Here is a 22,741-nt window from a genome sequence, read left to right as displayed (position 1 = left end):
TTCTTCTCCTATGATTACAGGGATAACATTACAAGATTTTATCTTGCGCTTACCCTTCAATTTTGACTTCGAAAGAGTTCAATATTCATCTTGGTGAAGGTCGGGATGAACCCACATCATTTCTCCCTTCGCCATAGTGAGAGGGACCAAGCTTTAGCTCTATTGATTTTGTTAGTAATGATTGACCATTTTCATTCTCGTAGTGTGAATGGGGACAACTCCATTTTGAGCTTGGATTTCCAACATAGACATGAACTGAAGAGTCATCATATTAGCAATAACTATCTTTTGCTCAAGTTGAAGGTTGAGGATTCTAAAGTCGATAAAAGTTTGTATTTTATCCTTGAGGATATAACAGCTCTTTATTGGGTATCCCAACATTTTATGATAGAAACAGTAGTTAGGGTCATCAGTCTTTCTAATTTCCTCAGGGCATCGAGCTTCTGGAAGCTTTAACTAGTTGCCCTTACTAAGGATGTGGAAAATAGCCACTGTATCCTCATCTTTGAAGGAGTAGATGTATTGAACATCTTCCTGTGTTCCTTCTTCTAGTTGTTGGGCTCCTTCACCTCAACCGTGAAAAGTCTCTTTAGCTTTTGACTGGGAGAACTATCACTGCTTGCCTTTATCCCCTTTGCAGTTAGTGAGGAGATCAAACTTTGAAGTGTTCCACCGATTTCTCTGCGATCTCAACTTGCTCCATCAGGTCTTTTCAAGTGTGGGCAGTGATAGTGCCCCATATGAGCCTCTACTTGACACAAGAAGTTGCACCAAAAAGATTGAAGTAACATCAACAGCGGCATATCTTCACATCATAACATTAAATTGCAATATCACTCAATGAAATCTTTGATTGAGTCATCTTTGATTGAGTCATCTCCTTTTTGCTTTTTAGAAAGAAGTATGGCCATGATGACATCTGATTTTTCCTCGTTGAACTGAGAGAGGAACTTATAAATCAACTTAGGACTTGATTGATCCTTTGGGCAAGCTTTGAAATGAATCAAAGGCTATCCCCTTAAGGGTGTCGATGAAAAGTCATGCTTTGATGGCATCATTTCCTACTACATTCTCTATTTATTGATGGAAGTAGTAGACATGTTGGTTCCGGGAACCTTTGTCATCGAACATATGTAACATTAGTGGCTTGAACTTCATTGAGTAAGGAACTGAGTCTCACTCGATGGGATAAGATCAAGTGATTCCAACCTTCTTTTAGCTCTATTTTCTAATCGAGAGCATTGAGCTATTTTTGGTGGTCCTCAAGGACTTTTCTCTCTTGACTTGGCTTAGGAGTCGCTGATGATTCTGACCTTGAATTGCATAGAGTTTGCATCTTCTTGATTCATTTGTTCTTTCTTTAAGGAAAATATGATAATTAATTATTTTCCTTTTGAAGAACTCAAATGAGGTTGAGAAGCCACCATGAGCTAACCAAGTATTTTTTTTCTAATGGCTTGAATCACTCTTCTGAAGTTTTTCTTTGGGCTTCCTTCTGTTGGAGAAAATCTTCTCTCTTCATCATATCTACAGTCCATTGTTTCTCTTGACCCGAACTAGGAGTAACATTTGATGTTATGGCAGAATTGGCCTCAGTAGTATTAGGCTAATTGACCTGAGGTGGAGCTCACAGTACATGTACTAGGAGGAGGGAGTAGTCAACATGGATTGAAGCCCCTTGTCTCAACCTCATGTGACAATATACACTGTCAATTTCTGGTAGTATACTTCCGATATTAGGAAAGTATCTGGGATCAGAAGGATTGTCAGCGTCTTCCTCTTCATCCTAGAGACGACACTAGTCATATTGGCTATGAACTCTTGGAGAATAATTGTACCCTTTCGAGTATATCGTCGTCTTTTAATACTAGCCTTTGAAGGCTTGGGGTCTCGACTAAGATGATTAAAGATTGATTCCTTTTTAGGAATAGCTTTGCATTAGCAATTCTTTTAAACTTCCTTAACAACTTCTCTCATAGTCGCACAATGCTGACATTGGCATGATCTCTTCAGAAATAGAACTCTCTTAGATTAGTAGGAGTTTTAAGTTGAAGCTTTGCTAATTTGGGCTTTGGTATGCGAACGTCGCCTGTGACAATGTTGTCTTGACGCTTAGCATGGTTAGATGAATCACCATTAGTGATCTCATTCCCTTGTAGGAATTTTGATAAGGGAATAACCCCATTATTTGCTTCTGTTGAATAAGCTGTTGGCCTTCTTGTTTTGATGATGTTTAATAAACAATTTACCACTAATGTTGTTTGTCTAGTATTTGTGTTTTCCTATTTATTATAGACAAACAACGTTGTTGGAGGATGGATGGAATAGAGCTTCAACGATGATATCCAAAGGAGGTTGGCGGAATGTCGGTGAAGCCTTGCAAATTCAAAGTTAAAGATCAAGTTCAAGCTTCATCCGCATGTGTACCAAGTTGAGCTACAATGAAGATCAAGATCAATCTTGGGTATATTTAGTATAGGTTTATATTATGTGTGTTATATACTCTAAGCTCAATATTATATTCACACACACATTTATTAGTTTCTTAGTATATATATATATAGTTATATACATATACATCTTGGTTTTTAGTTTTATCCACAAACAAAGTTTTTACAAATAAATTCCAAAAATTATGTATACATGCTTGTTTCCTATGTGGATAAGTTGTTTTGGTTTAATTTCATAGATATGAAACAAATATATTTTCATATACATACTCATACGTTTTACTTTCTATTGTATTTGTGAAAATATTGTTTTCTTGGTTTATAGACTTAACAATAATCATATACATCTTTTACTAAGTCTACAAAATCATTTTGTAATGTTTCAAAACATGGTTAAGCTAAAATGTCAAGATTCATATGTTTACATTTTTATGTTTTGGACTATTTTGTAAAATGATGATATTTATCATTTGGGAAGTCTTTTTAGAAAACCAGTTTTTGTAGCATGTGTATTATCATGTCTACAATCATTCCCCAAAGTTTTACATTTTTCTGAATTTATTTGATATTTTTAAACAGGGTTTTAAAATCAGCAAAACAGTTTTTGAATATGTCAGATTTCGGTCGACCGCACCGGTCGACCGAACATGAGTTCATATTCTCACTGGGCGACAGAGAGTCTGTCGGTCGACCGGTCCGGTCGACCGAAAAACTCCATCGGTCGACCGCACCGGTCGACCGACGAAGGTCCAGAACTCTTCTTCGTGCTTTTGCTCTTTTGTTTTGGGGGTTTTTGCTGAGATTTCTAGTGGGTATATATACCCCATTGCTGATGTCTTTTCAGATTCATGAAGAGAATGTTTTAAGAAGTTTTAAACAAGGTTTTAAACAAGGGTTTAAGCTTGTTTTTGTTTGGTTTAAGTTTGTCTTGGTTTGCTGTTACAAAGAGGAGTTTACAATCAGCTATTGAAGAGTTCATCTTCAACATTTCATCATCCTCTCTTTGTGTTTATAGAGAAGTTTCCTTAACTCTATTTCCTAGCATTTTTACTATTGAATTTCATATCAATTTTTATTGCTAGTTCTTATTGAGTTAAGTTTTATTGAATCTCTTTGTTACACACACCCACTTGAGCTTATTGTATTTGCATACATAGTATATTAGGGTTGTAAGAGTTGTAACATTGAGTGTGAGCTTTTATTGTGTTCTCATCTGTATTAGAGAACAAATCATTTGTTGTTACATTGTGAGTGTTGTAGAGTTTTCGGTTAGCTAGAAAACCGTACTGTGAGGGTGGAGTGTAGCCACACTGTGAGAGTGTGAGTGGAGATCTCCTCGAGGTGAGGAGCGGAGACGTAGGTCGAGGGGACTAAACTCCGTGAGAGAAATTGTGAGGTGTAAACATTGTTCGGGTGAGCGTAGAAAACCCGGTTGTGATAGTGGATTCTCCCCGGGAGTGGGGAGCGGAGACGTAGGACGGAAGGTCCGAACTCCGTGATCATCTTTGTGTGTTTGTGATTGTCTTGGCGTCTCACTTGTGCTTATTATTCATATCATTCTTGTCGCCATTATCTATTGTTCACTTTGTCCACTATCTTGTTTATCTTGTTTATGTTTATATCACCCTTAGTTTATATATCCTTACATATGTATATTTCATCATATAGGATATATCACTTTGTATATATTGCTTATTCTTGCTTATAACTCTTGTATATCTATCTTGCAAGAATACAACTTGTTAATTAATTTTAATTGGCATTTAATCGGATTAGATTAGCATAAGACCCTAATCACCCCCCTCTAGGGCATAAGCATGGTGACCATCACGAGATTCCTTAAAATGAACCCTAAAAGGGGTTATGGACTGATGTCCAAAGTCGGATAAAATGTGAATGCCTCAGCCTTCTATTGTGGCAAGGGTCGATATTTCTTCACTCTGGGCGAGCAAAGCTCAAACTATCTTTGATGAGGTTTACCTTGACACATGCAGGGGTCAAAGTTGACCTTGGTTGCACACTACGACAAATTTTGTGACAACTCCTACGGTAGCTATCGACAATTGGTTAAAGAAAATGAATTCCCCAAACTTCACTTGGTCAAATTCAATGACTAGCGATTTAGAGAAAGACCTGATGCCTTAGTATCAAACCGCAATATAATTTTCTTGTCAGAGGAGGAGCAGAGCCGCAATTTTGTTTCGGGTCTTTTACATTGCAATTAACTTAGATTACAATAAAAAGGAACTACAATGAAACAAAGGAATTTTTTTTCTAGGGTTCTTTTATGTGTGCTGATGGAACATCGATCTTGTAATCCGTTGACGGTCAGACTAAGACGCTGAGTCTCTCACTGATTGGTGATCTCTAACCTCTCGAAAGATAGTCGTAGTCTTCTTTAGGGAGTTACGGAGATTCAGAATGCTAACTTTGCACGTGTGTTTTCTATTTCTTGATGATTGTCTTGTCTAAAAATGAGTAATTTCCCCTCTTATAGGCTAAGAGAGAGTTAATGGCCCGGTCATAAGTGGAGTAAGTAGCCATTGATTTAGGAGAGAATGGGCAAACAATTACCCCTTGAAAATAGCTATAAAACATTCAATTAGCAAAGTTCATCAATGGCTTCGTGGGCGAAGTTCGCTGAAATAGTTTAAGCACAGTTCGCTAAATATGGGTGAGCCATCTCCTTTAGATTGTGGGTGATGTCGCCCACATGGATATCTTTGGGTGAAAGTTCACATGTGATCAACTTAGCGAACTTCACCGATGAGTTCGAATTTAGCACAAAATTCGATTCACGACTTGGCCTACACAATGACGCATTTGAACTCGGCTCAGAGTCTAAATTGGAACTCGACCCACTCTTGACTCGGTCTGGTCGGGTCAAGTTGAGCTGTGCAGCGAGGTTCGCATGTTCTGTTACACTTCGCTACAGCTGGTTGTGGGCTCTAGTTTTGACACATTTGAAGTATCTAGCATGTGGGCATTTACTTCTTGGATCCAAGCTGAACATTAGCATGAATAAAATATATTTTAACCGTCTACATTCAAGTCTAGGATCTAAAGTGTGGCACCAACTCACAATGTGAATTTACACCGTCACGAAGGTCATGCGCAAAAAGCGGAAACTTATAGGGGGCTTCTGCAATCCTAACAATTACTGGGGTGGGGTGGGGTGGGGGTGGTTCACGGTTTTCCTTTCCTTCTAGGATTCATCCTCCTTCAAACGTCCACCTCTCCTCTATATATCCAACCTCCTACCCACCTCTCCAACTCCCCAAACCAAACCCAAATTTAGCCTCCCCCCCAAATATAATAATAATATAAAATAAAAAATTCAAACAAAGCCCAAAGCTCCCATCTCCAAAAATCTCCTCTCTCCCTAAGTAAAATTCTCAAAAGTTGGCGTAATCACGGCTGCGTTTGTAGAGGAAGAAACCGGCGGGTAAATTCTCCGCCGCCGGCCTGCTCCTCCTCAGCCGCACACCAGCCCCTCCCACGCACAGGCGGCCGGCGGCGACTCCTCCCTCCGAAGGCGGATCCCCCTCTGACCTCCTTTTCCTCGCCGGCGGCGGCTTCTGATTAAATTTTTATTTTATTTTATTTTATTTTATTCGTTTTTCTTGGGTTCTTTATTTGATTTTTTTAAAAAGAAGAAGTAAAAAAAATTCCATTAAGAGAATGCTGACGATTAAGAGGGTTCCGACGGTGGTGTCGAATTATCAGGAGGATGCCGCCGAGCCGATCGATGCGGTAGCCGGGCCGAATGCCCTTGGACATTGCTGCCTGCCTGGTAATTTCTATTCTTTTTTTTTTTTACTTTCCCTTTTTACTTTGAAATTTTGATTGTTTTTTTTTGTTTTTAGAAGGTCTATGGAGTTTCTCTTTATGGGTATCTTGGATTTGTTCTGGTGGAATATTCTTTGATCTCAAAAGCTTCGTGGCTTTTTATTAGATTTCTTTATTTGTTGGCTTTAGTTACTGTTTAATATCCTGGAGAATTTAATAGTATTTGGCAAACAATAAAATAAAAAAAAGAGTAATTATGTGAGTAAGAGAAAGGTTTTATGGATGCAAACTCTTGAGATTCTCTGCAACAAAATCCATGCAGAAAGTAAATAGATTCTTTGACAAGATGAGCCGTAACCGCGCTAAACTTTACTTATCTCATGCTTTTAGAAATGACATAAAGCAAACAATTATTATTTGCAGTAAAAAGAGGAGCACTTGAAATTATTTTGGTTCTTCAGAGAAAATTCTGAATCCCTGGTTGTAAGAACATGGAAACTAGTCTTCAGTATTGGGTGAGAAACTTTTCTTCTTTCTCAGGAGAACAGTGGAAAGTGGCTGCTGCTTAATTTTAAAAAAGATGACACTTTTAAAAAAGATGACACTTTTAGCAAGTAAAAGTTATCTTTTACTTAGTAACTTCTATATAAAATTGTTGTCAAAGTAAAAGTATATGCTCATGCTTCCTTAATTCCTTGCAGTATCCAAACTTCCCCTTTATGCCTTCAAGAATGCTCCAAAACCTCTGAAACCAAGCAACAAGTCAAAACCCTCTGCTTCCAAAGAGGATCCTCCATCTGACTACTTCCTCAACACCCTTTTGCTCGGTCAGGTATATAAACATGAAACCCCAATTCTAATCAAAACCTTCCTCTAATATACACACCTTTATATGTATGTAGTGGGAAGACCGAATGAGCCAAGGACTCTTCCGCTATGATGTGACTGCTTGTGAGAGTAAGGTGATTCCTGGACAACATGGCTTCATTGCTCAACTCAACGAAGGCCGACACCTTAAGAAACGCCCAACTGAGTTCAGAGTTGATCGAGTCCTTCAGCCTTTTGATCCACAAAAGTTTAATTTCACTAAGGTTGGTCAAGAGGAGGTCCTCTTTCGCTTTGAGGCTGGTGGTGGAAGGCGCTCTCACTACTTTGATAGTGCTCCCATTAAAGAAAGCGACCCTCCAAATGTTGTTGCAATCAACGTAAGGAACTGGGAACTTATACCTTTATTCTTTGATATCATTAGATTAGTATATGCTCGATAAAAGCATGTGATGGAGAACTACATTAGCATGGATTTTGTTCAATGGAGTTGAGGAAATCCAACATGAATAGGTTGAAAAAGGTTTGTTTTAGAGGTTTGACATGCTTGTGCTTATACCCATTTAGTGAAGTTATCCTAAAGGATTTAAAATAAGGGTTAAGCACAGATAGACCCTCCAATTTGGGGTTACTACCCCTGTAGTCTACTGTTGCAGATAAACCCCCTGAGTGAAAATCTACTGTTGTGAATAGACCCCGCTGAAAAGGGTCAAGAATTTCTCTCTCGGGATCTATCTGCAATATTTGAAATATAGCACTATAGTGGTAGTAAGTTCAGTTTGGCGATAGTACGGGGGGTCCATCCCCAAATAACCCTTTAAATATTGATATATGAAAGGGTTTGAATGTTTGTGGTTTTACCCATTTAGATGTAATGAACAAAAGAACGATTATAAGGCTAGACTCAAATAAGATAAACAAATGCTTTATTTTATGCTGACCTCAAAATGAGTTTGTTCTAATGGATGCAGGTGAGCCCGATTGAGTATGGGCATGTTTTGCTGATTCCACGTGTGCTCGAATGCTTGCCTCAAAGGATCGACCCAGATAGCTTGTTGCTTGCCCTTCACATGGCAGAGGAAGCAGGAAGCCCTTACTTTCGGCTTGGTTACAATAGCCTTGGTGCTTTTGCCACTATTAATCACCTCCACTTTCAGGTAAAGCATTTATTCTTTGTAGGCTCTCTATTATGAGCATAAGCATGAGATTTGAAATATGGTTGTTAATAAAATACTTCAATTGTATGTGTACAGGCTTATTTCATGTCAGCACCTTTTCCAGTGGAGAAAGCTCCAACAGAGAGGATACCTGTGACCAAGGGTGAATCTGAAAATGGAGTTAAGGTATCAAGGCTGTTGAATTACCCTGTGAGAGGCTTGGTTTATGAGGGTGGTAAAACTCTTGAGGATCTCTCGAATATGGTATCTGGCGCTTGTATCTGGCTTCAGGAGAATAACATCCCTTATAATGTTCTCATCTCTGACTTGGGCAATAAGATATTCCTATTTCCGCAGGTAATTGCCAAACTGTAGTTAATTTTCAAGATTTGTTCATCGAGTCTGAGAATTCCTTGGTCTTCTTTACATTTAACATAAAAGAGGAGAAACTAGGAAACTTAATTAATTTCCACTAGAAATCGACACGCGCAAATGCACGTGATATGAATACATATTATTGTCGCATGTTTGTATTCGGAAAGAATATGACATAATCATAATTTTATTTAGAATGTACATTTAATAGTAGGAGGAGATAGTGAGGGACACTTGACTTTCGAAGAGATTTTACCTTCATTATAACTTGAAATCCTCCTCTGATTATCTTGTCCTCATTATTTTGTGTATTAGTGTAAACAAATTGTAGCATAAAAAATATGCTTAGAACCTTGTCTTTTTATTTATAGATATTTATTCTCTTTGCATCTTTTATAACATAAAATATTAAAAATATATTCAATTATGTATGCTCCATCTTTTTTTCATGATATTTGAATGGCATAGAATGTTCTAGAAAGAAAAGGAATAGAAAAGATAAACAAATCATCCCTTGTAAAATTACATAGAATGTTCTAGAAAGGAACAAAATAGAAAAGAGGAAGAAAAAAATCTTTCCTTGTAAAATTACAATTCTAATCTTTTTAAAACAATTGGAAATGATGGTTCGTCCACCACTCATCCATTCTTTTCCTACCCCTAGTTGCTTCTTTCTATATTAGTATAGATGTAGGTTATAAAATCATCCCAATCATAGAGTGATTATGTTTCCTTGTTGTATTTTTCCAGCTATGTTCTTTATTCTCTAATTCTTTAAAGAGCCCTATAAGGTACCAAAAATCCTTCAAACTGAAGGCTGCACATTAAGCAATAATTCTCTCGTTTTAACTGTAAGACCCAATGGCAATACACAGTGCTGTATTTGGGAAGTCTATAACACTTGAAATACAAGGCATTTGAATTGTATAGCCAAGTCCTTATAGAGACTTTGTATTTTGGAAGACATGCTCCATAAGATAAAATTGTTCCGGGTATATCTTGTGTATACATTAGTGATTACATTGTCATGTGAGGACTGTCCATAAGATAAAATTGTTCCGGGTATATCTTGTGTATACATTAGTGATTACATTGTCATGTGAGGACTGTCTTCCTAGTATGTATGCAAAGGGTATATCTTGTGTATACATTAGTGATTACATTGTCATGTGAGGACTGTCTTCCTAGTATGTATGCAAAATTGTTAGACAAGCAAAGGATTCATCATGAGAACTTTTCAGATCACTTCAAAGCCTTATTTACGAAAGCTATCTGCACACAGATTTTAGTGTTACAAGTGAGCAAGGATCATATTACTTATAGCAGAAAACCGAAGTGAGCCGTGTGTTTTTGTTGAAACCATTCGATTAAAAGAAAATGGTAGGTATTAGATTTGTACAGCTGCATAGATATCACACTGAAATCGGTGGTTCGCTCAAGTTTTAGTGATTATATTTTGAGGAGCATGCATACTGACATGCAAGTTAGTTTTCCAATCTTGCTAATATATATATATTATTTTCTTTGTGCAGTGCTATGCGGAGAAGCAGGCTCTGGGTGAAGTGAGCCAAGAATTGTTAGACACCCAAGTAAACCCTGCGGTGTGGGAGATCAGTGGGCACATGGTGTTGAAGCGGAGAAAGGACTACGACGATGCGACTGAAGCTTATGCTTGGAGGCTTCTAGCCGAGGTCTCGCTCTCCGAGGAAAGATTCAAGGAGGTTGAGGCTTACATTCTCGAGGCCATAGGGATGGTGGAGCCCCCGGAGGTAGAAGGGGATATAGCTGAGGCGACCGGCTTCGAATCTTCGCCTCCAGTGGCTGCTCCAATTCCGGATGGGTGTCTCGTTCTTCAGTGAAGAGAGATGATTATGTTCTTGTCCTTGAAGTACTGGATAATAAAGGGTCAGTAATAGTTGGTGTTCTAGGTGATAGCCCTGGCTGGATGTGGCTAGGTGTTTGGGTCTATTAGGGCCGGTTGCCTGTATGAACCGTACTCTCTGAACCAAAAGACCAACAGTGTTTGGTAATAATAGTGGTTTTAATAATTTTCTGCTAGCAGTTACGGGGGGTTTGTATATGAGTAAGTAGCATGGACATGCCCTTGCCATAAAATAATGTTAGGGGCACACCCCCTAACACACCACCAACCACACCCCCCTCTCCCATCGCTACAGTAAACCGGGCCCCACATGGGATTTTAGAATTTTTAAAATCCCATGTGGGGCCCGGTTTACTGTAGCGATGGAAGAAGGGGGTGTGGCTTGTGTTGGTAGGGGTGTGCCCCTAACACCACTCATTGCCATAAGTATGTTGTGTTTTTCCGCGAAAGTTGACTGCCATTGTCGATTCCATTAACTTTATTTGTTTACACGGAAATTACACATGAAACTGAAACAAAAATTACACTCTCTCGAGAAAAATAACACAGAACCATGTCATCACAACTCCTGCTTTGTCGACTTTGCTGTGCGCGTGAGTCTTTGGCTCGGTTGACCAGCCGGATTCAAGATCGTGCAGGGTGCTTAGGGATCTCTCCTTCGTTTATCGAACGTAAGATTTGAAAACGAATATTTATCGGATGTAAATCTGTCTTCTTCATAAGTCAAGTCTGAGCTTAGTTTTCTCTAGGAATCACGAATGATGCTTAGTCAAGGGTGAAAAGTTCTCTCTCTTCTTCAAAATCACTAAAAGCTCAAGAGCCTCTTCTGCTCGCTAAATGCCTCTGTCCTTTTATTCTGGTGTAGGAGTATATTATTATGGGGTCTGCACGTGCACCACAGCTTGATAACGGGGGACGACAGAATACTGACCGAGTGTTTTCTCTTGGCGCTGCAGTCTACACTTTGCGCGGCTATTGCGTGCGCGTATAGTGCTGTCGCCTGGCAAAGAGGTGGTTATCAGCACAGTCCCATCGTGGCTTGAACGCTTTCCTACCGACCTGTTAACACTCTTTTTTCGTGTTTAACGTGCTTGTGCCACGGTCAGCATCACGTTCTATTTCCATGATACGCCGCCCACGTCTAGACTTCAAAACATTCATTCGGAATAACAGCACTTATTAACTGGCCATCATCATCCTTCTTTAACTGCCGGGGCACTGTAGGTTGCAGCGGCCTAAGCCGCCGGCCAGCCCTAGGCTGCCGCGGCCGCGGCACCATGGGCTGCCGCGCCTTAGCCGCGGCACCATTGGCTGTCGCGCCACAGTGCTGCCTGATGACGTGTATATCGTTCTTCTATGTTGTTTTGAGTGGTGTTTGGATGTCTGTAAGCATTTTTTGACGCCTACAGATACCCCCTCCAAAGTGTTCCAGACGTATTATTTTATAGAGGAGTCTGGGGCACTTTGGATAAGACAGGCCTTATTTGCAATCCCTTCAATACTTGATTGAGTAGATCGTACGGAAGGACCCGTACATGGCTTCAAATCTTGACCTCTTCATCTTTTGGTCTATCCAGTGCTTTGTAGAATAGACAAAATTTTTCCGGTGCTACATTTATCGCTTGACCGTTGTCGAAGTCTTGGCTTAGAGCTGGTGGAGGAATAGTTTATACTCATATACCTTATTGGAGTGTTCGGGAAATAGTTTAACCTCATATACCTGTTGGGAGGTAGTCAGGTTATTCTTAAGAATATTTTGAGTGATATTCTCCAGAAACTTCCTGTTGATGGTAGGGAAACAGTTTAGACTCGTGTACCTATTGGAGTAGTATGGTCTCTTTTTTGTTGGGGTCTCTTTTTTGTTGGTAGAGATGAACCCAGAATCGGAGAGGAAGAATTTTATATTCTATCTCCTGGTCTCTTTTTTGTTGGTAGAGATAAACCCGATGATGGAGAGGAAAAATTTTATATTCTATCTCCAGGTACAAAGGAAACTCAAAGTGGGACCTACACTTAGAGAATCTGGACGGGTTTGAATAATCCTAACTGTCATAAGGTTTGATTATTCAACTGAAAGTGGACCTCTCGTTCATGGAAGGAATCGAAAGGGGATTTTAGTTTTGGTCCTAACTGTAGTAAGGTTTGACCAAGTGGGAGTTCTGAGACGATCCTAACTGTTTAAATGTTTGATCACTCGATTTATGGACCTCTCGTTCATTGAAGGAATCATAGTTTTGATTGCACAAATCGAAGGTGGACCTCTCGTTCGTGGAAGGAATCGAAAGGGGATTTTGGTTTTGGTCCTAACTGTTTAAAGGTTTGACCAAGATGGGAATTTGAGACGATCCTAACTGTTTAAAGGTTTGATCGTTCAATTTGTGGACCTCTCGTTCATGGAACGAATCGAGAGGGGATTTTGGCTTTGGTCCTAACTGTTTAAAGGTTTGACCAAGATGGGAATTTGAGACGATCCTAATTGTTTAAAGGTTTGATCGTTCAATTTGTGGACCTCTCGTTCATGGAACGAATCTAGAGGGGATTTTGGCTTTGGTCCTAACTGTTTAAAGGTTTGACCAACAGGGAATTTAAGACGATCCTAACTGTTTAAAGGTTTGATCGTTCAATTTGTGGACCTCTCGTTCATGGAACGAATCGAGAGGGGATTTTGGCTTTGGTCCTAACTGTTTAAAGGTTTGACCAACAGGGAATTTAAGACGATCCTAACTGTTTAAAGGTTTGATCGTTCAATTTGTGGACCTCTCGTTCATGGAACGAATCGAGAGGGGATTTTGGCTTTGGTCCTAACTGTTTAAAGGTTTGACCAAAATGGGAATTTTGTGAGGGAAGATTGATCTAAAGAGGTGATCGAATATCATCTCAGCAAAAGAGTATTCGAAAGTCATAGTAGGAGTTTAATGTTTATCACTTTGTTCATAATGATCGGGGTTATCCCTAAGAATATTACATTTAACATTCTTCCGAGAACTTCCCGTTACATGAATTATCCACCCCCAACTTCCTTTGCGAAACCGGGTTTAACATTGTACTTAGTTGGATAATCGAGAAGCAGTTTATACTCATATGCTCTTTGGAGTGTGGGGAAACAGTTTATACTCGTGCACCCACTGGAGTTGTATGGTCGTCTTTACTCGACTTCTTTCGTCGTTATGACGCCGGAGTCAATTAGGGCTTGGATCTTGTTTTTGAGTCCAAAGCAAATCTGGGTGGGATGAAGAACCCTTCTGTGGTACGCACAGTAGGCGAGGAGGTATTCCAAGATGGCTGGAGCTTCATCATCTTCAAAAGAATATTCCTTTTGAAACCTCGGATCGAGAGTCGCATTCTCAACGATTGCAGATGTCATTGGTTGGCCTCTCTCGGCTTTCTTTCTTTTAAGAAAATGCTCAGCTTGTTCACCCTGAGATTTTAACTCCTTCCAAGTTGTGGATGACACGACCCCCAGAGCTTCCAGGACATCAATGAAGAGGTTATTGTGGCATGTTTGCAGGATGAACTCCTCTATAATAGGATCTCTGCAATTCATTGCTTTGTTACGGAAACGTTTGACAAAATTGTCAACTGACTCTCCGTCTTTTTGCTTCTCATCCAAAAGGGTTCCGATTGACACTTCGGTGTCATCATCGAAGAAATTGCTGAGGAACAAACTTTCCACGTTATCCCAGCAATTGATGCTCCCTGGCTTGAGCCGTCGGTACCAATCGAAGGCGGGCCCACGAAGGGTGCCAACGAATGACCGAACCATTAAAACCTCATTTCCAGAAATCATGCCTAAATGAGACTTGAAATAAATAAAGTGTTGAATAGGCGAGCTCTTCCCCTCAAACGGTGTGAAGTTAACTAGATTGAATTTGGCCGGGTATGGTATTGAATCCCATTCTCTTGGATAGAGACACGGAATACCTGTCTTTTTCCCTTCTTGAGCCGTCATCAAAGCGTTGATTTTGTTTTCAAGCTCTTTCATTTTCTCATCCTCGTCTATGTCTTCATTCGAAGGACGTTGACGAGAATGAGTTAGACCACCCCCTGTGAGAGTTGCTATTGAACCATCCCTAATATCGTTATTGGTAGGGTCCGTTAAACCACCCCCAGCGTTATTGCTATTAGGAGGTGTATCAGCCATAATGACTTCATCCACTTCTGGATCACTGTCATCCATTCCGAGTGTGGTGGCTGGATTCAGCTCGCTGACTGGACTCAGGAGGTTGAGGCCGTTGAGTTAGCAATTCTCTCATTTGTTGGATAGCTAACTCCATTTCTGTCTTCACTTCAGCTCTAATTTCTTCACGTTGTTTGGCTAGAGCTTCTTGAAGTATTTGAGCGAACTGATCAGAGGTGATCGTGAGTACTTCTATGGTTTGTCCCGTGCTAGACATTGTATCATCAGAAGCAATTGCAGAATAAGTGTCCGAGAATTCATCCTCCGAGGACATTCCTTCTTGCATTCTCTTGTAATTTCTGCGTCTGATGGCTCCTAATTGGAGTCGAGACATCCTTTGAGCAATTCTTGGATTGACTCTTCCTTTCGGGGAAAAGTCAGGATTTGAGTCACTTGAATGCCGCTTAGACTTTCTTTTATCAGCCACGTAGATGGTGACTTCAGGGAATTCATCATCTTGGGCAGCTGATTTTCTCTTGCAGAAATGCCTCGGCTTAAGCTTCAATATTTCGGTGAAAAGACTGTGGAATACCGAGACTCTTCGTGAGATGGCTTCTCGTTTGAAACAGTCACATTCTGATAGCATTGCTCTAATGAGTCGCGCACAGGAACAATGAGAGTTCATTTCCCGGACAGTTCTCTTTCGAGTTTTGTTCATACCCCCAGCTTGATAGTATGATTCATCGGTATGATTGCCGGAAAATCTTATCATCTGTTGGTATGACACCCCAGGTATAACGATGTCTTTTGACAACCATGTTTTCTTCTGAGGATGTAAAACCTTATTGGCATTCTCAGGACAACTTATTATTGTCTTTGAATGATCCAAGGTTATGTCGGGAGTCACACGTTTAGAACCACCCCCTTGTAGGCATGGAATCTTAACGGGCTCCGAATGCTGATTTTGCACAACTCCATATTTTGGAATCCTAACTTTGTAGAGTTTTGGTGGTTCTTTGACCACCGTTTCTTTGTTTCTTTCTCGTCTTTGTTGTAAGAGAGCACGAGCATGAGCTGCGTTTGCACGACGCTTTTGTATACGTTCTTTGAGGGTCGAACGAGCCCTTCTGACGAGTGTCCATTCCTCCGTCGTGAATTGTGCAGAAACGTGAGTAGTTTGTCGTTGCGTTGAACAAACCACTTGTTGTTTCCTCGACTCTAAGTCCGCATAATAATGAACTCCGTCGGTTTGTTCAAATGCCTTAGCTATTTGGCGAGCACGGCGCTGACGCTGTCTCTGACGAGCCCTCTTCGTCAGTACCGGTGGGCTTTGATTCGATGACTCTTTAACTAGATAAGAGTCATTGTGAGCAGAGGTGTTGCGAGTAAAATTCTTAGCAACAATCCGGAGAGAGTCTTCATTTTGTGCCTTCTTTGACATGTAGGTCTTCCTCAATTGTGAGATCCTCTTGTATTTACGAGACAATGAAGATCTTGAAGAGGATGATGAGAGATATTCCTCAAATTTGGTTTGGTCGAATTCGTATTCGACCATGGATTCAACTGGAATCTTGATCGGCTGCGACACGACGGTCTCGACAGCGAGACCGTTGGCTCCCACTGTAGTCGCCAGCTTGTTTTCAGCGAAAGTTGACTCCATTGTCGATTCCATTAAACTTTAATTTGTTTACACGAAATTACAATGAAACTAAACAAAAATTACAACTCTTGAGAAAATAACACAGAAATTGTCTATCAACTCCTGCTTTGTCGGACTTTGCCTGTGCCGTGAGTGCTTTGGCTCGTTGACCACCGATTCAAAGATCGTGAGGGTGCTTAGGGATCTCTCCTTCGTTTATCGAAGTAAAGATTTGAAAACGAATATCTTATCGATGTAAGATGTCCGTTCTTCCAAAGATCAAGTCTGAGCTTAGATCTCTAGGAATCACCGAATGATGCTTGTCAAAGGGTGAAAGTTCTCTCTCTTCTTCAAAATCACTGAAACCTCAAGCCTCTTCTGCTCCAAAATGCTCTCCCTCCTTTATTTCGTGTGTAGGGAGGTATTTATAGGGGTCTCAGTGCACCACAGTTGAAACGGGGACAAAATAACTGACCGAGTGTTTTCTCTTTGGCCGCGGTCTGCCGCGCCTTAGCCGCGGCACCTTGGTCTGCCGCGCCTTAGCCGCGGCACCTTGGTCTGCCGCGCCTTAGCCGCGGCACCATGTCCTGCCGCGCCGCCATATGTTGCTTGATGACGTGTATATTGTTCTTCTATATCGTCTTGAGTGGTGTTTGAATGTCTGTAAGCATTTTTTGATGTCTACAGATACCCCCTCCAAAGTATCTCAGACTCATCATTTTTTTAGAGAGGGGTCTGGGACACTTTGGATATGATAAGCTTTCCCTGCAATTTCTCCAGTGCTTTGTTGAGGAAATTGCGTAGAATGGTTTGTGAATGGCTTCAATCCTTGACTTCTTCATCTTTTAGCCTATTCAGTGCTTTGTAGAATAGCTAAAATTCCTCCGGTGTTGCGTTTATCGCGTGGCCGTTGTCGAAGTCTCAAATTAAAACTGCTGTCGAAGAATTTGAGAAATAGTTTATACTCATATACTATATTGGAGTGTTCGGGAAATAGTTTAACCTCATATACCCGTTGGGAGGTAGCCAGGTTATTCTTAAGAATATTTTGAGTGATATTCTCCAGAAACTTCCTGTTGATGGTAGGGAAACAATTTAGACTCGTGTACCTATTGGAGTAGTATGGTCTCTTTTTTGTTGGTAGAGATAAACCCGTTGATGGAGAGGAAGAATTTTATATTCTATCTCCTGGTCTTTTTTTTGTTGGTAGAGATGTATCTCCTGGTCTCTTGTTTGTTGGTAGAGATGAACCCGATGATGGAGAGGAAGAATTTTATATTCTATCTCCTGGTCTCTTGTTTGTTGGTAGAGATAAACCCGATGATGGAGAGGAAGAATTTTATATTCTATCTCCTGGTCTCTTTTTTGTTGGTAGAGATGAACCCGATAATGGAGAGGAATAATTTTATATTCTATCTCCTGGTCTCTTTTTTGTTGGTAGAGATAAACCCGATGATGGAGAGGAAGAATTTTATATTCTATCTTCTGGTCTCTTTTTTGTTGGTAGAGATGAACCCGATGACATGGAACGAATCGAGAGGGGATTTTGGCTTTGGTCCTAACTGTTTAAAGGTTTGACCAAGATGGGAATTTGAGACGATCCTAACTGTTTAAAGGTTTGATCGTTCAATTTGTGGACCTTTCGTTCATGGAAGGAATCGAAAGGGGATTTTGGTTTTGGTCCTAACTGTAGTAAGGTTTGACCAAGTGGGAGTTCTGAGACGATCCTAACTGTTTAAATGTTTGATCATTCAATTTGTGGACCTTTCGTTCATGGAAGGAATCGAAAGGGGATTTTGGTTTTGGTCCTAACTGATTAAAGGTTTGGCCAAATGGACAGTGAGACGATCCTAACTGTTTAAAGGTTTGATCGTTCAATTTGTGGACCTTTCGTTCATGGAAGGAATCGAAAGGGGATTTTGGTTTTGGTCCTAACTGTTAAAAGGTTTAACCAAAAGGGAATTCGAGACGATCCTAACTGTTTAAAGGTTTGATCGTTCAATTTGTGGACCTCTCGTTCATGGAACGAATCGAGAGGAGATTTTGGCTTTGGTCCTAACTGTTTAAAGGTTTAACCAAATGGACAGTGAGACGATCCTAACTGTTTAAAGGTGTTTGTTGGAAAAATTGCAAAGAAGAGAATAAAGAAAATTTGACTTTGATTCCTTTGATCTCGGTTACAATTTGATTACAAAAGAGAGGAAAACGAATTTGGTTTTCCCCTTTGTTTAAAACTGGGTTCTTCTTGGCAGCGATGGAGTGCTTCCTTCGATTGATTGCGTCGAACTTGCTCTCCGTTGACGATCCGACCGTCTTTATCTCGTGGGAACGATGAACTTTCGTGGAAAGTTTTATGAATAACTCTGAATGAGTTTAAGAACTCTGAACGAGTTTGAACTCTGTGAATAGAGTTGTTGGAACCGAAAATTCGGTTAAGGATCAAGCTGTTTTTCTGTTGTCGAAGGATCCTCTCAGATTTGATCTTCTGAGGTTGATTCAAAAATCCTATCTCTAAGGATTTCGCTGCTGTCGTTGCCGAATCTCCAAACCTGAGTGGTTTTGATGATAAAGAATCTGACCTCTGATCTGATTATTAAAAATCCGATCATTTAACTCTGTCGAGTTTGTTTGAGAACTGAAAATCTCCAACCTGTATGGTTTAGATCTTTTGAATCCAACCTGTGTGGTTCAGATGCCAAAAATCCAACCCTTGCTCTGTTGGGTTCGTTGAGCTTTTAATAGGGGGATAAGAGGTTGTAACTGACCCCTATATCCGCTCCTACGTGGGTGAAAATCCCCTCAGAACGTGGGATAAACGGTTTTGGAACCGTTCGACTTATGTTTGAATAAGTCAAACGCCCATTCTGGCGTTTAGAACTCAACTTCGTGTTCTTTGAATTGAGACGCGAAGTTGGGTGTTAGCTGAACACCATTGAACGCGAGGGTCGCTCGCGTTTGGCTTGTGCATTGTCGACGCGAGGGTCGCTGTTGGTTGAACACCATTGAACGCGAGGGTCGCTCACGTTTGGCTTGTGCATTGTCGACGCGAGGGTCGCTGTTGGTTGAACACCATTGAACGCGAGGGTCGCTCACGTTTGGCTTGTGTATTGACGACGCGAGGGTCGCCTTCATTTCCAAAGTTATGACGCGGGGATGACACCCGCGTTTCAGAAGGAGTTAGCTGATTTGTAACTTCTTCTGTAGAGCGTTGCAAGGACCGTTGTTCAGTAATCCTGGCTTTTAGCTGTTGTGGAGTGTGAAAGTCGTCAGATTGTAACTTTCACTGTAGATTGTGAAGACTGCTGAATAGAGTTTTCATCCGTCGTCGGAAGTGTCGTTGAATTGTAACTCTTCTCGATCTATGTGAAAAGCCCTCCATTCGCAACTTTCGTTCACCGACCCGAAAGCTATTTGATTGTAGCTTTCGTTGTAGGAGCTAGACGGGAATCAACATCCATAGTGTCTTAAAGACGGATATTTGCCCTCAGCTCTCTACCAAGCAACTCACCAACTAAGTCCAACCTTTTATTTCTGAAATCATCCCATTGCTCATCAACATCCCATGCTGTTGTCACAGCCATCACGATCAATCATCTCAGAAGTGAGGTCGTGTTTGTGGCGATTGTGGAGTTGCGGATTCAGTGATTGGGAAGTCGTCTGATTGTGACCTTCGTTGTCGGAGCTTGTTTGAATAAGCTATCTATTGTGATTTTTAGACAGCCTACAAAAGGTTTGATCGTTCAATTTGTGGACCTCTCATTCATGGAACGAATCTAGAGGGGATTTTGGCTTTGGTCCTAACTGTTTAAAGGTTTGACCAACAGGGAATTTAAGACGATCCTAACTGTTTAAAGGTTTGATCGTTCAATTTGTGGACCTCTCGTTCATGGAACGAATCTAGAGGGGATTTTGGCTTTGGTCCTAACTGTTTAAAGGTTTGACCAACAGGGAATTTAAGACGATCCTAACTGTTTAAAGGTTTGATCGTTCAATTTGTGGACCTCTCGTTCATGGAACGAATCGAGAGGGGATTTTGGCTTTGGTCCTAACTGTTTAAAGGTTTGACCAAAATGAGAATTTTGTGAGGGAAGATTGATCTAAAGAGGTGATCGAATATTATCTCAGCAAAAGAGTATTCGAAAGTCATAGTAGGAGTTTAGTGTTTATCACTTTGTTCATAATGATCGGGGTTATCCCTAAGAATATTACATTTAACATTCTTCCGGGAACTTCCTGTTACATGAATTATCCACCCCTAGCTTCCTTTGCGAAATCGGGTTTAACATTGTACTTAGTTGGATAATCGAGAAGCAATTTATACTCATATGCTCTTTGGAGTGTGGGGAAACAGTTTATACTCGTGCACCCACTGGAGTTGTATGGTCGTCTTTACTCGACTTCTTTCGTCGTTATGACGCCAGAGTCAATTAGGGCTTGGATCTTGTTTTTAAGTCCAAAGCAAATCTCGGTGGGATGAAGAACCCTTCTGTGGTACGCACAGTAGTTTGGATCCGTAATCCTCTTAGCTCCATCCTGATCTTTAATAGGTGGTAGCTCGATTTTGTCATTGGCGAGGAGGTATTCCAAGATGGCTGGACCTTCATCATCTTCGAAAGAATATTCCTTTTGAAACCTCGGATCGAGAGTCGCATTCTCAACGATTGCAGATGTCATTGGTTGGCCTCTCTCGGCTTTCTTTCTTTTAAGAAAATGCTCAGCTTGTTCACCCCGAGATTTTAACTCCTTCCAAGTTGTGGATGGCACGACCCCCAGAGCTTCCAGGACATCAATGGAGAGGTTATTGTGGCATGTTTGCAGGATGAACTCCTCTGTAATAGGATCTCTGCAATTCATTGCTTTGTTACGGAAACGTTTGACAAAATTGTCAACTGACTCTCTGTCTTTTTGCTTCTCATCCAAAAGGGTTTCGATTGACACTTCGGTGTCATCATCGAAGAAATTGCTGAAGAACAAACTTTCCATGTTATCCCAGCAATTGATGCTCCCTGGCTTGAGCCGTCGGTACCAATCGAAGGCGGACCCACGATGGGTGCCAACGAATGACCGAACTTGAAATAAATCAAGTGCTGAATAGGCGAGTTCTTCCCGTCAAACGGTGTGAAGTTAATCATGTTGAATTTTGCCGGGTACGGTATTGAATTTCATTCTCTTAGATAGGGATACGGAATACCCGTCTTTTTTACTTCTTGAGCCGTCATCAAAGCGTTGATTTTGTTTTCAAGCTCTTTCATTTTCTCGTCCTCGTCTATGTCTTCATTCGAAGGACGTTGACGAGAATAAGTTAGACCACCCCCTGTGAGAGGTGCTATTGAACCATCCCTAATATCGTTATTGGGAGGATCCGTTAAACCACCCCCAGCGTTATTGCTATTAGGAGGTATATCAGCCATAATGACTTCATCCACTTCTGGATCACTGTCATCCACAACTTTCTGAGTGTGGCGGCTGGATTCAGTTCTTTGACTGGACTCAGGGGGTTGAGGCCGCTGAGCTAGCAATTCTCTCATTTGTTGGATAGCTAACTCCATTTCTGTCTTCACTTCAGCTCTAATTTCTTCACGTTGTTTGGCTAGAGCTTCTTGAAGTATTTGAGCAAATTGATCAGAGGTGATCGTGAGTACTTCTCTGGTTTGTCCCGTACTAGACATTGTATCATCAGAAGCGATTGCAGAATAAGTGTCCGAGAATTCATCCTCCGAGGACATTCCTTCTTGCATTCTCTTGTAATTTCTGTGTCTGATGGCTCCTAATTGGAGTCGAGACATCCTTTGAGCAATTCTTGGATTGTCTCTTCCTCTCGGGGAAAAGTCAGGATTTGAGTCACTTGAATGCCGCTTAGACTTTTTTTTATCAGCCACGTTGATGGTGACTTCAGGGAATTCATCATCTTGGACAGCTGATCTTATAAGTCGTGCACAGGAACAATGAGAGCGAATAATTCCTTTTCGAAATTTATTCACACCCCCAACTTGATAATACGATTCATCGGTATGATTGCCAAAAAATCGTATCGTCTGTTGGCATGACCTCCCAGGTATGACGATATCATTTGGTGAATTGTAAAACCTTATTGGCATTCTCAGGACAACTTATTATTGTCTTTGAATGATCCAAGGTTATGTCGGGAATCACACGTTTAGAACCACCCCCTTGTGGGCATGGAATCTTAACGGACTCCGAATGCTGATTTTGCACAACTCCATATTTTGGAATCCTAACTTTGCAGAGTTTTGGTGGTTCTTTGACCACCGTTTCTTTGTTTCTTTCTCGTCTTTGTTGTAAGAGAGCACGAGCATGAGCTACGTTTGCACGACGCTTTTGTATACGTTCTTTGAGGGTCGAACGAGCCCTTTTGACGAGTGTCCATTCCTCCGTCATGAGTTTGGCAGAGATATGAGTGATTGGTTGTTGAGACAACTGAACCACTCGATGTCTCCTCGACTCTAGGTCCGCGTGATAACGAACCCCGTCGGTTTGTTCCAAGGC

The 22,741-nt window shown here is 40.8% G+C and overlaps 1 protein-coding gene across 1 annotated transcript; it reads left to right on the top strand.

The window, feature by feature from the left end:
- LOC109822322 (GDP-L-galactose phosphorylase 1-like) lies at positions 5,958-10,657 on the top strand. Its single transcript, XM_020388507.1, has 6 exons — positions 5,958-6,243; positions 6,941-7,071; positions 7,142-7,444; positions 8,036-8,221; positions 8,318-8,578; positions 10,129-10,657. The coding sequence occupies exons 1-6, from the start codon at positions 6,132-6,134 to the stop codon at positions 10,453-10,455; spliced, it is 1,320 nt and encodes a 439-aa protein (XP_020244096.1). The 5' UTR covers positions 5,958-6,131; the 3' UTR covers positions 10,456-10,657.

Source organism: Asparagus officinalis, chromosome 1, assembly GCF_001876935.1.
Source record: "Asparagus officinalis chromosome 1, Aspof.V1, whole genome shotgun sequence".
Lineage (NCBI taxonomy): Eukaryota > Viridiplantae > Streptophyta > Magnoliopsida > Asparagales > Asparagaceae > Asparagus > Asparagus officinalis.
This window is presented reverse-complemented; position numbering and strand designations above follow the sequence as displayed.

Excerpts from the sequence above, each read along its gene's own strand:
- LOC109822322 (XM_020388507.1), top strand. The coding sequence starts at position 6,132 with ATGCTGACGATTAAGAGGGTTCCGACGGTGGTGTCGAATTATCAGGAG. Across the intron at positions 7,445-8,035 it reads CAAATGTTGTTGCAATCAAC|GTGAGCCCGATTGAGTATGG; the intron begins GTAAGGAACTGG and ends TAATGGATGCAG. Across the intron at positions 8,222-8,317 it reads TTAATCACCTCCACTTTCAG|GCTTATTTCATGTCAGCACC; the intron begins GTAAAGCATTTA and ends GTATGTGTACAG.